The 13690-nt window shown below is 47.9% G+C and overlaps 1 protein-coding gene across 2 annotated transcripts in view; it reads right to left on the reverse strand.

Annotated features, from left to right (window-relative positions):
* PSME4 (proteasome activator subunit 4) overlaps positions 1–13690 on the reverse strand; it is a 2155241-nt gene that overhangs the window by 1545236 nt on the left and 596315 nt on the right. For both annotated transcript variants that reach the window (XM_086927646.1, XM_086927645.1), the window contains one exon: positions 6213–6280. In XM_086927646.1, the coding sequence (XP_086783772.1) occupies positions 6213–6280 (68 nt within the window). The remainder of the gene's footprint in view (positions 1–6212; positions 6281–13690) is intronic.

Below are 13690 nucleotides of genomic sequence, written 5' to 3' on the forward strand. Positions count from 1 at the left end.
GTCCTGCACTTGAAGCAGTTGGATTACAGAACGTTGGTAACGGATGGTCCGAGGGCCCTTAGTCGGGAACAACAGGGGCGTATCTACGATGTTGGGGATAAGGCTGGCAAATTAATTGCATGGTTGGATAGAAAGGATAGAGCTAGTCGTGTGGTACCGGAAATTGAGATGGAAGATGGGGCTCTAGTCACCGACCCGCAAGAGATAGTGGCATGCTTTACTGAACATTTTCGCTCGGTGTACTCTTCCGTGTCAGATAGACCGGAGGAAGATTCATGCTTGTAGTTGCGAGATATCGCGCTCCCGTGTCTGTCCGAGGCGGACCGGGACCTTCTGGATGGTGGGATCACTGCTGATGAAGTAGCATTGGCAGTGCGCTCTCTGAATTCTGGTAAAGCGATGGTACCTAACGGTCTGCCGATTGAACTATATACTGTTATAGAACAGGGGTAGACCCAATGTAGTCAAAGGACCTGGGTATTCATCAGTATAGACAACAAATGGTCCTCGACATAATTTCACTGGTCAAAATAATCATAACATTTGATCAATCTTATTAACTCCACAATCAGACTTAATCTATAGTCTTTCTAACACGGATGATGTTAGCCCACAACCTCAAAGAACATTTACAGTATGTGCCAATAAATCAATAAATTCGAAAAAAGAGGGGGTTCAGCTAAGGCAATTAATTTAATATATCATGTATTAACAAATGGAAATCAATATTTCTATATACATATATTTACACAAATCCTAAGATGAAATACATTTTTACTCTAAAACAAGACAAAAGAGAACGTGCACAGAGAAAGATAAAGCGTGCGCTCAAGTGAATGATCAAGAAGATCAGGAAAAACAGTGTAGATCCTTTATATACAGGGAAACATTGAGCCTGTCCTAGGTATAGCTTGTAAAAAATACTTCTTTTTTACTCGCTAAGTGCTATCTACAATTCCTTGGTCCTTAGATTGCCCCGTTGGCATTAGGATTACCAGGGAGAAGGGGATGGAAGGTGGACTGGGGACAGGGATGACTAGGTACAGACTCCCAGAAGGGAATGTCGTCGACGTTTCGACCCAAGTAAAGAGTGGGCGGTTCAAGTCCTCAACAGCGGGTCTTCATCAGGACGGAGTGACAGGGGATATCTCTCAAAGTGCACGTCAATTAAAACCATTTGTATGGCACCCTCCCGTGGTGCCTTGATACGTCCAAGTGCGACGACCAGTCCGCACTTGTATTATGCAAGTGTCCAAAATGTATACCAATGCGTTTGTCACTGGTGTGCTTTTTTCAAAATTGTATAATGTTAATCCAGCACCTCTGATGCCTCACGCTCGAGATATCAATCAACGCCGAGGTATCTGGTAGTTTTGCTCCGTTTCGCGTTGTGCAGCCTTCCGTCTTGCACCGCGTTTTGGAATGCGCATTCCAAAACGCGGTGCAAGATTGCTGGATTAACATTATACAATTTTGAAAAAAGCACACCAGTGACAAACGCATTGGTTTTAATTGACGTGCACTTTGAGCGATATCCCCTGTCACTCCGTCCTGATGAAGACCCGCTGTTGAGGACTTGAACCGCCCACTCTTTACTTGGGTCGGAACGTCGACGACATTCCCTTCTGGGAGCCTGTACCTAGTCATCCCTGTCCCCAGTCCACCTTCCATCCCCTTCTCCCTGGTAATCCTATTGCCAACGGGGCAATCTAAGGACCAAGGAATTGTAGATAGCACTTAGCGAGTACAAAAGAAGTATTTTTTACAAGCTATACCTAGGACAGGCTCAATGTTTCCCTGTATATAAAGGATCTACACTGTTTTTCCTGATCTTCTTGATCATTCACTTGAGCACACGCTTTATCTTTCTCTGTGCACGTTCTCTTTTGTCTTGTTTTAGAGTAAAAATGTATTTCATTTTAGGATTTGTGTAAATATATGTATATAGAAATATTGATTTCCATTTGTTAATACATGATATATTAAATTAATTGCCTTAGCTGAACCCCCTCTTTTTTCGAATTTATTGATTTATTGGCACATACTGTAAATGTTCTTTGAGGTTGTGGGCTAACATCATCCGTGTTAGAAAGACTATAGATTAAGTCTGATTGTGGAGTTAATAAGATTGATCAAATGTTAGGATTATTTTGACCAGTGAAATTATGTCGAGGACCATTTGTTGTCTATACTGATTGAACTATATAAGCTTCGCCCAGATAGGATTGCTCCGTATTTGAGAGACATGTTCCTGGAGTCCCGGGATCCTGGTCTCCTCCCCCGTGATCAGAGATTGGCTTCGATAGTTGTAATTCATAAGGAAGGAAAACCGAAGAATAGATGTGCTTCGTATCGGCCGATCTCACTGTTGAATTCTGAGCCTAAGATTCTTGCTAAGTTGTTGGCTAATAGACTGATAAAGGTTATTAGCGATCTGGTTCACCCAGACCAGTCTGGCTTTATCCCACACAGAAATACAGCACTTAACCTTAGGCGCCTACATGGGGTTCTTGCGAGGGCCTCGACGCTACGTGAGTCGGCCATTTTGGCGTCACTAGACGCCACAATGGCGTTTGATACTGTTGAATGGCCGTATCTGAGGGCGGTGCTGGCTAAATTTGGTTTCGGTTCGGAGTTCATTAGCTGGGTGCGTCTTCTCTATGCAGACCCTCTTGCCCAGATCGTGGTTATTGGTCGCGTATCGGAACCATTTTGTCTCGGGCGGGGTACTCGTCAGGGTTGCCCGCTGTCTCCTCTTTTATTCGCATTGGCTATCGAGCCTCTCGCGGCTTGGATCCGCTGGGAGCCCTCGATGAGGGGCATTAATTGGTCTCCGCAATTTGAGGATCGTATCTCCCTATATGCGGACGACATCTTGCTGTATGTGACCTCCCCCAAGAAATCTTTAATGGTACTCTGTGATGTTCTGGCCTCCTTCGGAAGAAACTCTGGTTTGGTCATTAATTGGGCGAAACCCTATTTGTACGTTCTCAGTGGCGAGATACCGATCCTGCCGCGTAACTGTCCCATCCAAATAGCACAAGAGGGATTCAAATATCTCAGAATCCATATTTCGATACGTGAGGAATCTTCTCCCTCCCTTGACTCGGTTAAAGCAAGATGTTGCGGGCTGGCGGAAACTCCCATTGTCCATGCTTGGGCGGGCGGGCGGCCCTTTTTAAAATGATGTCGCTCCCTCGTTTTCTGTATGCCCTTCAGAACACGCTTGATATCGTCCCAGCTAGTTACTTTCGTTTGGTGGAGGATTTACAGAGGAAGTTGTTATGGGATGGCAGACCGGTATTGCGCTAGCTAAATTAACGCTCCGGTGGTATGATGGGGGCATTGCTCTCCCTGATATTAAGAGATATTATTGGGTGTCGCAGTTCGGAGCCATCAATCACGGTATGTACGGCCCTGTGTTGAATCCTGGTTTTGCCATGGATAGGTGGTTACTTCCTGGTGGTAATTATTATAGAGCGTTGTATTCTAAATCTGTGGTGAAGGCTTTGACGGGGCAGATCCAGGACAGCTGTGCGGGTCTGGCGCGATGCTACCAGTTCGTTAGGGTGGAGGGACCGTCTGACTTTGGCTACCCCACTTTTCGGCTCTGACAAGTTTGGCAAACTGTGGAACACTTAAGGGTTCGAAAAGTGGTATCTTATTGGCATCTCCAAGGTGGGAGATATATGGGTGAAGGGGCAGGTGAAATCATTTGCGGCCTTACAGACTGAGTTTGAATTGGGAGGGATGGAATACTTTCGCTATGCTTAGATTCGACATGCACTAACTTTCGTTTTCCCGGAGGGGGAGGAGATACCAGAGTCTACCCCGTTAGAGGATCGTATCTTGGATGGCCATATGCCCGATAGTACCATATCCCTGGTATACAAGAAATTGATTAATTCAAACAGCAACGAACAAACGGTGGATTTGCTTTGTTTGATCAGCACACCTACAAACAAATATTTCCCTTGTTGAGAGTTCAAAATGGTGTAAATTAGACACACTCTGTGGGAGTGCTATTCTGGCATCGTGCTTATCCACCTGAAAGCAACAGTCCACGATATCCTACTCACTCAAGGTGAGACGGAATATCATATGTATAGGCATTTATATAGCGCACTACTTACCCGTAGGGTCCCAAGGCGCTTCGACCGCTGCGAAACCCATCCTGGCTTCCCTGAGAGATGGTCCCTTAATGGGTATCTCCAGGGTGAGACCAGGCATCCCCGGCGGTCCGTGGGGCCGTTAGTGAAGATGAGGCAAGCTAATGCCCAGAGTTGCCGAGTGTGATCGCTGATCAGAGTGGGCACCGAGGCGAGAGAATTATCGAGTCCGCTGACCCTGGTCCAGAAACCTGCCGCGCCGGGAATCGAACCCTGGTCCCGGGCCGTCCTCTGCTCTCGGGTCTGCCGCCTCTAACCAGTGAGCCACACTACTTCACACTATCATACACAAATTATAACAAAAGTACCAGTGCACATCCCTTCTAGTTGCTATAATCCAAATGGCATCTAGCCACGGCAATCCAAAAAAAAGAAATTGATTAATCATAGGGCGGACCTTTTATTGCAGCTACGTGATCAGTGGACCCGTGACGGCCTTGAGCTTGATGACGAAGACTGGCAGTCGGCGATCTCCTCTCCGAAGGAGCTCGCGAATCCAGCGCGACAGAGATTGGTTCAACTTAAAATATTACATAGGGTATACGTCACGGGTCCCCGGTCTAGTCCGGATGGGTCTATCTGACGAGGGTCTGTGTCAGAGGCGTTGCAGTCAGCTGGGGACATTCCTCCATATCATCTGGGAATGTCGGGAAGTGCTTGACTATTGGAGTAGAGTCCATGCGGGGATGCAGGAGGTCACGGCGTGACTCTCTTTCCGGAGGCCAGACGCTGTTTGCTGAATATCTGGGAGCCTACTGATCATAATGTGGTACAAACCCAATGGGTGACTCTAGGGGCCATGATTGCCAAACGGAACATTGCACAGTTGTGGGGGTCCCAGAGGCCTCCTACTCTTGATGTGTGGGTAGAAAACATGGACTGGTGTATGGAGAGAAAACGGTGTACTTGGCTCGGGGTCGCCCCCGGAAATGCAACAAGATCTGGGGCCCTTGGAATAGATACAGAGGGGACATATGTGTACCACCAGTTACTGCGGTCCTTGATGTCGCACTTTCCCCCTGACCCTTTATATTGTTATTGATTACTTTCGTAGGACCTCTATGTTCTCTTCCCCTCCTCCCCCGTCAATATATTGCTTATTGTAACGTTTGATGATATGATGCTCTGCCCTCGTAAAGTCATTGCATTCCTATGTTTTGTATATGCCTTGCTTTGTTTTCAATAAAAAGAAATATATAAAAAAAGAAAATAAAGACTTTCTTTTAAAATCCGGTACCAATCTCTGGACTTTATTACCTGGCCCACGCCCACCCCTAGCTTCAAAAGACAATCCTGATTACTGCCATAATATATTGACTAAATTATAAATAGTGTGATAGATACAGACAATTTCTGAATTAGTGGCCACCCAGGCAGCAATGTTTGCTATAGTCAAATAGTTATGCTCCGCATGGGTAACCAACCTCTTCGAGTTTACCAGTACAATTATGGGATTGTAAGGGGAGGGCTGTATATATATATATATATATATATATATATATATATGACGGGGATGGGGTATCCTTGAAGAATTGCTCCTATTGCTCTTTTTCACATGGGAATGTATAATGCATCACCAGATTTTGTAGGAAATTGATGGTTTTGGTGCTTTTTGTATAAACAATTACAATTTCTGTGGCAATGACTGAAATTTGAGAGTCCATGAGCTTTAGAGGAGACTGAAAGCCACAAACGTGTCTAATTTTTTACTGGTTGCATTTTAATGTCATACCCATTCCTTCTCTTTAAAAAAAATAAAATAGCAAGTGGTACAATTTAAGAAAGGTCGAACAGATGTTTGTGTGCAAATGTCATTGATCAGGGCAAATACATTACATATTCTCTGTTCTGTATACTTGACTTATTGTTTTTATGGATACTTTTTATCCAGACATCATCAGGATGGTATTTTAAACTAGTGCTTTAATTTTGAACTATGAATAGAATACTTCCGAGTCATGTATGAGTACCAAAAACTCTGACTAGAAGCAAATGTTTAAGAAAAAGTTCTTTCTTTACTGTGAAAATCTACAATGCACTTACCTCTGAGACAAGCTGAAGATTCCAAAGTAATTCCTTATCTAATTCTTCTTCCTGCAACACATCTTCATCTATCAAGGAAGAAAACACAGACTTTAGTCATTAACACTTTTTAATAAAAGGTTCAAAATCCAAGCACACTATATAATTCCAACTTTTACACCACATTTCCCCAAAACATTGATGAGACATAGCAATACGCCTAAACAAAAGCAGGTTTGGCTGTAACACCTACATTCAATTTTAAAAACCATTTAAACACTCATTTTTTTAAATACTGTTTACTGTTGATTAAAGTAAAAAAAAAAAAGTGCAAAATCAGTTTCCACAAAATACCTAATAAATGAAGTCCTTATTTAGAGTGAACGAAGACTATACTAACATTAAAAAACTTGAGGATTTTGCAATAAGGCTTATGCACAAGTTCATAGAATAAACAGATGTAACATTCTTTGCCACTACATGTAAAGAAGAAAAGAAAAGGGGTGCCTTATAATGTGACATCAATATGAAATCAATAAGAATTGTTGAAGAACAACTATGAAATACAGTACTCCAGGCAATTAGTTCAGGTCAGTCATATACTGCTAAGAACATACTACAAGCCTTCTAAAAATAAAACATAATCTCCATTCTTAATTGAAAAAGTACACTGTTCTATTGTTACTAGCATTACTATAACATGAATACAATTAACAATCTTAAAAGAGTTTAAGGGGCGTGGCAAAGATGGCGGAACGGTAGGACGCAGATCTGTCTCCCTCCGAAGCTGCCGCTCATTAGCCTTGATCTATTGCCTTTTCCCGGGGCCATCCGTCCACAATTTTGCAAGACAAGTAAGCAGAGGGACTTGGAGATCCTTGGTGGAGAGAAGCGCTGCCGAACTCGTGGAACGATGCCGCTTCCGAGCCTCAGTGTGCGTGCGGCCTACACGGATCTGCCTGCGACCTGGGAGGCGGTTCGGCCCTCGCCGGGTCATGATGCAAAGGCGGAGTGAGTGCCACACTGCGTGAGAGGAGGAACTTGTGGCATACCAGGAGAGGACATTGATGTGCGGCTGCCCGACAGAGGTGAGAGCGCCTGACAGACGGGACAGTCGGCGCCAAGTGAGGCCTGTGTCAGTAGCACTGAGGAGCACCGTCGCCCGGAGGCGTGCTGGACTGAACTTGGCCTCGGGGCTGCCGCGAGTCATTTATCTGCTTGCCCTTTGTGGGCGCCGGGGGTATTCCGGATGGCGCAAGGTCCGGGCGACAGCCCGGTGGCTTACGCCCCCCAGCTGGCGGCCCTAGCTGAGTTAGGTGGAGGACGGGGAGCACGAGAAAGAGGCCGGGGCTGGATTGGGCCTAAGCAGTCCGCAGATCGGCGACGACGCGCAACTGGAGCACCGCCCTGACAGTAGCTGACCTCCGGAACGCTGCCCGGTATGCAATTAATCACCAGCGTGTTGGAGAGGTGCAGCGTCAAAGGCAAAGCGCTCTCGACCCGGCCTACGGAGGGTTTGCTGTAACGGCGCAGGCGGGAGGGAAGTGCGGCAGACGCCTGGCTGAGTGGGCGGTGAGCTGCCAATTCAGTCGCCTGTGCTCCCATCAACCCGGCAGGGGAGAGAGTGGGCCTGGCGTGAGACCTTAGTGGTCGGCGGATCGGCGGACGGTGCTGGGGGTGCGGCAAAGGCAGCGGACCTTGACTGGGTCTAAGTGGTCCGCGGATAGGCGGACGGGGTCCAACTCGAGTGTGGCCCTGCCAGTCTACAGATTCCGTGGATCCGGCGTGACTGAGGAGCATAGTGCCAGGGGAACAGCGCTATCAACCTTGTCCTTAGTGCGTTTGATTTGACGGTGCCGGCATGACTGCCTGCAGGGAGAGAGGTGTGGAGGACACATCAGCAGTGGGCCAAGCAGGCGGAGTGGCCATCGGATGAGAGGTTGAAAGAGTGGACCTGGTGTGAGGCCTTAGCGGTCAGCAGTTCAGCGGACGGTCTGTTTTGGAGAGATATCTTACAGAGGGGCGCATGGGACTCCAGCGACAGAAAGGTTCGCACAGCCAATGCACCTAGTGTGGCAGTTAGGACCCATTGTGCTCAAGATAGGAGGCACACGACATGGCAGCAGCACACGCTCGGAAGGAGAAGTCGCTAAAGGAGCTCCTCCTAAAACAGCCCAGGCAATACGCGACCCAAGGTGAGAAGGGTGCCAGCACAATGGAGGGCGATGAGTCCCCAGCGACCAAAGCATTTATGGTGGAGCTCTTCACAGCCATAAAGGATGATATTCAGGAACCTAGGTCGCAACTGGCTTCCAACTTGAAAGACGAACGTCGTGATGTGGATGAAATCAGGGAGTGGGTGGCGACCCTCGAGGAGCACAGCATTAGCAGGGATGAAGAGCTCCATCACTTGTAGCAAGACAAACTACGCCTCAGAGAGCAGAACATTGATCTCCAGGAGAACCGTTCCAGGCTGAACAATGTGAGAATTAGAGCTGCTCCATGGAAGGAGGAAGGGGACGATATCAGGGCATATGTCAGTGCACTATTAAAGCAATTCCTCGGGGGAAAGGAGATATAGGACATTGAAATGGACCGGGTCCATAGTGTGGGCCTCCAACGAGGTAACAAAGCACCTCCACCTGATATACTAGTGTGTGTGCATAATTTTCAACTGAAAGAATGCATTATTCGGAAATCACAGGAGGTCCAACCCATACACTTTTGCGGACACCAACCAGCCATATTCCAGGATTTGGCAGCCTCCACACTCATCAAGAGAAGGGGCATTCAAAACTGTGACCACTCACCTGCATGAGAACAATGTTCCTTACTCGTGGGGCCACCCTTTTCGCCTTATATTCAAACATCAGGGCAAGCTGCTGCAAATCAGATCGCTGGAGGAAGCACTGGAGATCCTTGGTCACGAAAATACCACATCAACGGAGGGCGCATGACCTAGCATGCCGAGCCTCGTGATGGCAGCGAGTGGGCAGGCCGTCACCAGTCAAGAAACCCGACCAGGCCACGAGGGATAGAGAAAGAGAGGCGGTGCTTTCCACCCAATCGCAAGCATCAGAGGGCCCTGCCACCCCGTGAAGTATGCAGCTGATGGCTCTGTGGTAGGCTCACAGAGGGGAGTCGGGGGGACGGAAGTGAGTGTCCGGTTCATCTTCCTGACAGTTCTTCTGCATCGAGGTGGACACTTGTCGAACCCTCCACGGGCTGGACAGTAGTCTCAGACACGACTCCTTGGATTTTATCTTCTGTGACGAACTTTGGTCATGTTCTTCTTGTTGAATTAATTTCTTCTAGGTGTTTTATTGTTTCCTTTTTTGGGGGATGGGGTTCATTCGGGTTGCAGTTGGGGACCTCCGGACCAGTTCACGCGACAGGGCTACCTGTTGTGGGGGAATCATGGTCTATGTTGGGGATCACATGATGGTCAGACGAGGAGCTAACACCTTCATTGCATATCTTTTGGTTAATACATGGGTAGGGATCTTAAAGTAGTGAGCCTGAATGTTCATGGGCTAAATAACCCTGCAAAACACGTTGCAGTGCTTTCCCTCCTTGAAAATGCTGATAGTGACATTTGCCTACTCCAGGAGACGCATTTGCTCTCCAAAGATAGTATGCGAATGCGTGATAGGCGATTCCCGCATCAGATTTGGTCCGCTGGGCCGTCCCAAAAAATGGGGTGGCTATCTTACTGGGAGCCAGTTGCCTGTGCAAGGTAATATCAACTGTGGCTGAAATGAAGGGGTGGCTGTTGGCCATAAGGGTACATAGGGGGAGACATACCTTACTATCAGGTTACTACACGCCCCAAATGAGAAACAGGAACCCTTCCTTCTCTCAGCCTTGGCGGAGGTTCTCTCTTCCCCGGATGCCGCGATTCTGGTTGGGGGAGATTTGAATCTCGTGATGGATGCAGGGCTGGACAGGTCGGGGCAGCAGATGCACCAAGCGGGGGCTCTCTCATCGACAGGGAGGGGATGGCTGGAAGATAGATAGTGGATTGCATGATGTGTGGCGGGTTCAGTACCCCACTGAGTGAGACTATACATATTACTCGACCACTTTCTGGCCTCTACTTCACTCATGTCTAGCCTTCATTCCGCCGTACTTACTCCCTGCTCTCTTTCTGATCATGATTCAGAAAAGGGGGTGGTGATGAACAGAGTGTCTGAATTAAGCAGACCACTCTTACCCAGTCCAAAGATCAGGGCTTGATCCATCACAGTTATTTATCTCACTGCACCATCCCAGCTCAGAACCTGGCTATATGCAAATCAGTCTGTCCCTGGCCCAGTGCATCATGGGAACAGGGCAGACTAAACTACCAAGCCAATTCTTCACCAGAAAGGAGACAAGCTACCGGGGACCGGTTTCTGGCATTTCAGCCTTCTTCGGCCCGGCTTGCTTGAATCCTGATGGTGCAGGGAGAAAGGGACTCATGTCTGAGTATACCCTGCCACACCTATAGTGGCCAAAACGATTTAGAAAAGGGGGTGGTGATGAACAGAGTGTCTGAATTAAGCAGACCACTCTTACCCAGTCCAAAGATCAGGGCTTGATCCATCACCGTTATTTATCTCACTGCACCATCCCAGCTCAGAACCTGGCTATATGCAAATCAGTCTGTCGCTGGCCCAGTGCATCATGAGAACAGGGCAGACTAAACTACCAAGCCAATTCTTCACCAGAAAGGAGATAAGCTACCGGGGACCGGTTTCTGGCATTTCAGACTTCTTCGGCCCGGCTTGCTTGAATCCTGATGGTGCAGTGAGAAAGGGACTCATGTCTGAGTATACCCTGCCACACCTATAGTGGCCAAAACGATCAGAAAAGGGGGTGGTGATGAACAGAGTGTCTGAATTAAGCAGACCACTCTTACCCAGTCCAAAGATCAGGGCTTGATCCATCACCGTTATTTATCTCACTGCACCATCCCAGCTCAGAACCTGGCTATATGCAAATCAGTCTGTCCCTGGCCCAGTGCATCATGGGAACAGGGCAGACTAAACTACCAAGCCAATTCTTCACCAGAAAGGAGACAAGCTACCGGGGACCGGTTTCTGGCATTTCAGCCTTCTTCGGCCCGGCTTGCTTGAATCCTGATGGTGCAGTGAGAAAGGGACTCCTGTCTGAGTATACCCTGCCACAGTAGTTTGGTCTGCCCTGTTCCCATGATGCACTGGGCCAGGGTTAGACTAATTTGCATATAGCCAAGTTCTGAGCTGGGATGGTGCAGTGAGCTAAAAAACGGTGATGGATCAAGCCCTGATCTTTGGACTGGGTAAGAGTGGTCTGCTTAATTCAGACACTCTGTTCATCACCACCCCCTTTTCTGAATCATTTTTGTCCACCACAAGCGTGGAAGGGTATACTCAGATGTGAGTCCCTTGCTCATTGCACCATCAGGATTCAAGCAAGCCGGGCCGAAGACGGCTGAAATGCCAGAAACCGGTCCCCGGTAGCTTGTTTCCTTCCCAGTATAAGAATTGGCTTGGTAGTTTGGTCTGCCCTGTTCCCATGATGCGCTGGGCCAGGGTCAGACTAATTTGCATATAGCCAAGTTCTGAGCTGGGATGGTGCAGTGAGCTAAAAAACGGTGATGGATCAAGCCCTGATCTTTGGACTGGGTAAGAGTGGTCTGCTTAATTCAGACACTCTGTTCATCACCACCCCCTTTTCTGAATCATTTTTGTCCACCATAAGCGTGGAAGGGTATACTCAGATGTGAGTCCCTTGCTCATTGCACCATCAGGATTCAAGCAAGCCGGGCCGAAGACGGCTGAAATGCCAGAAACCGGTCCCCGGTAGCTTGTTTCCTTCCCAGTATAAGAATTGGCTTGGTAGTTTGGTCTGCCCTGTTCCCATGATGCACTGGGCCAGGGTCAGACTAATTTGCATATAGCCAAGTTCTGAGCTGGGATGGTGCAGTGAGCTAAAAAACGGTGATGGATCAAGCCCTGATCTTTGGACTGGGTAAGAGTGGTCTGCTTAATTCAGGCACTCTGTTCATCACCACCCCCTTTTCTGAATCATTTTTGTCCACCATAAGCGTGGAAGGGTATACTCAGATGTGAGTCCCTTGCTCATTGCACCATCAGGATTCAAGCAAGCCGGGCCGAAGACGGCTGAAATGCCAGAAACCGGTCCCCGGTAGCTTGTTTCCTTCCCAGTATAAGAATTGGCTTGGTAGTTTTGTCTGCCCTGTTCCCATGATGCACTGGGCCAGGGTCAGACTAATTTGCATATAGCCAAGTTCTGAGCTGGGATGGTGCAGTAAGCTAAAAAACGGTGATGGATCAAGCCCTGATCTTTGGACTGGGTAAGAGTGGTCTGCTTAATTCAGACACTCTGTTCATCACCACCCCCTTTTCTGAATAATTTTTGTCCACCACAAGCGTGGAAGGGTATACTCAGATGTGAGTCCCTTGCTCATTGCACCATCAGGATTCAAGCAAGCCGGGCCGAAGACGGCTGAAATGCCAGAAACCGGTCCCCGGTAGCTTGTTTCCTTCCCAGTATAAGAATTGGCTTGGTAGTTTCGTCTGCCCTGTTCCCATGATGCACTGGGCCAGGGTCAGACTAATTTGCATATAGCCAAGTTCTGAGCTGGGATGGTGCAGTGAGCTAAAAAACGGTGATGGATCAAGCCCTGATCTTTGGACTGGGTAAGAGTGGTCTGCTTAATTCAGACACTCTGTTCATCACCACCCCTTTTCTGAATCATTTTTGTCCACCATAAGCGTGGAAGGGTATACTCAGATGTGAGTCCCTTGCTCATTGCACCATCAGGATTCAAGCAAGCCGGGCCGAAGACGGCTGAAATGCCAGAAACCGGTCCCCAGTAGCTTGTTTCCTTCCCAGTATAAGAATTGGCTTGGTAGTTTGGTCTGCCCTGTTCCCATGATGCACTGGGCCAGGGTCAGACTAATTTGCATATAGCCAAGTTCTGAGCTGGGATGGTGCAGTGAGCTAAAAAACGGTGATGGATCAAGCCCTGATCTTTGGACTGGGTAAGAGTGGTCTGCTTAATTCAGACACTCTGTTCATCACCACCCCTTTTCTGAATCATTTTTGTCCACCATAAGCGTGGAAGGGTATACTCAGATGTGAGTCCCTTGCTCATTGCACCATCAGGATTCAAGCAAGCCGGGCCGAAGACGGCTGAAATGCCAGAAACCGGTCCCCAGTAGCTTGTTTCCTTCCCAGTATAAGAATTGGCTTGGTAGTTTGGTCTGCCCTGTTCCCATGATGCACTGGGCCAGGGTCAGACTAATTTGCATATAGCCAAGTTCTGAGCTGGGATGGTGCAGTGAGCTAAAAAACGGTGATGGATCAAGCCCTGATCTTTGTACTGGGTAAGAGTGGTCTGCTTAGTTCAGACACTCTGTTCATCACCACCCCCTTTTCTGAATCATTTTTGTCCACCATAAGCGTGGAAGGGTATACTCAGATGTGAGTCCCTTGCTCATTGCACCATC

Source organism: Lissotriton vulgaris, chromosome 6 (assembly GCF_964263255.1).
Source record: "Lissotriton vulgaris chromosome 6, aLisVul1.2, whole genome shotgun sequence".
Lineage (NCBI taxonomy): Eukaryota > Metazoa > Chordata > Amphibia > Caudata > Salamandridae > Lissotriton > Lissotriton vulgaris.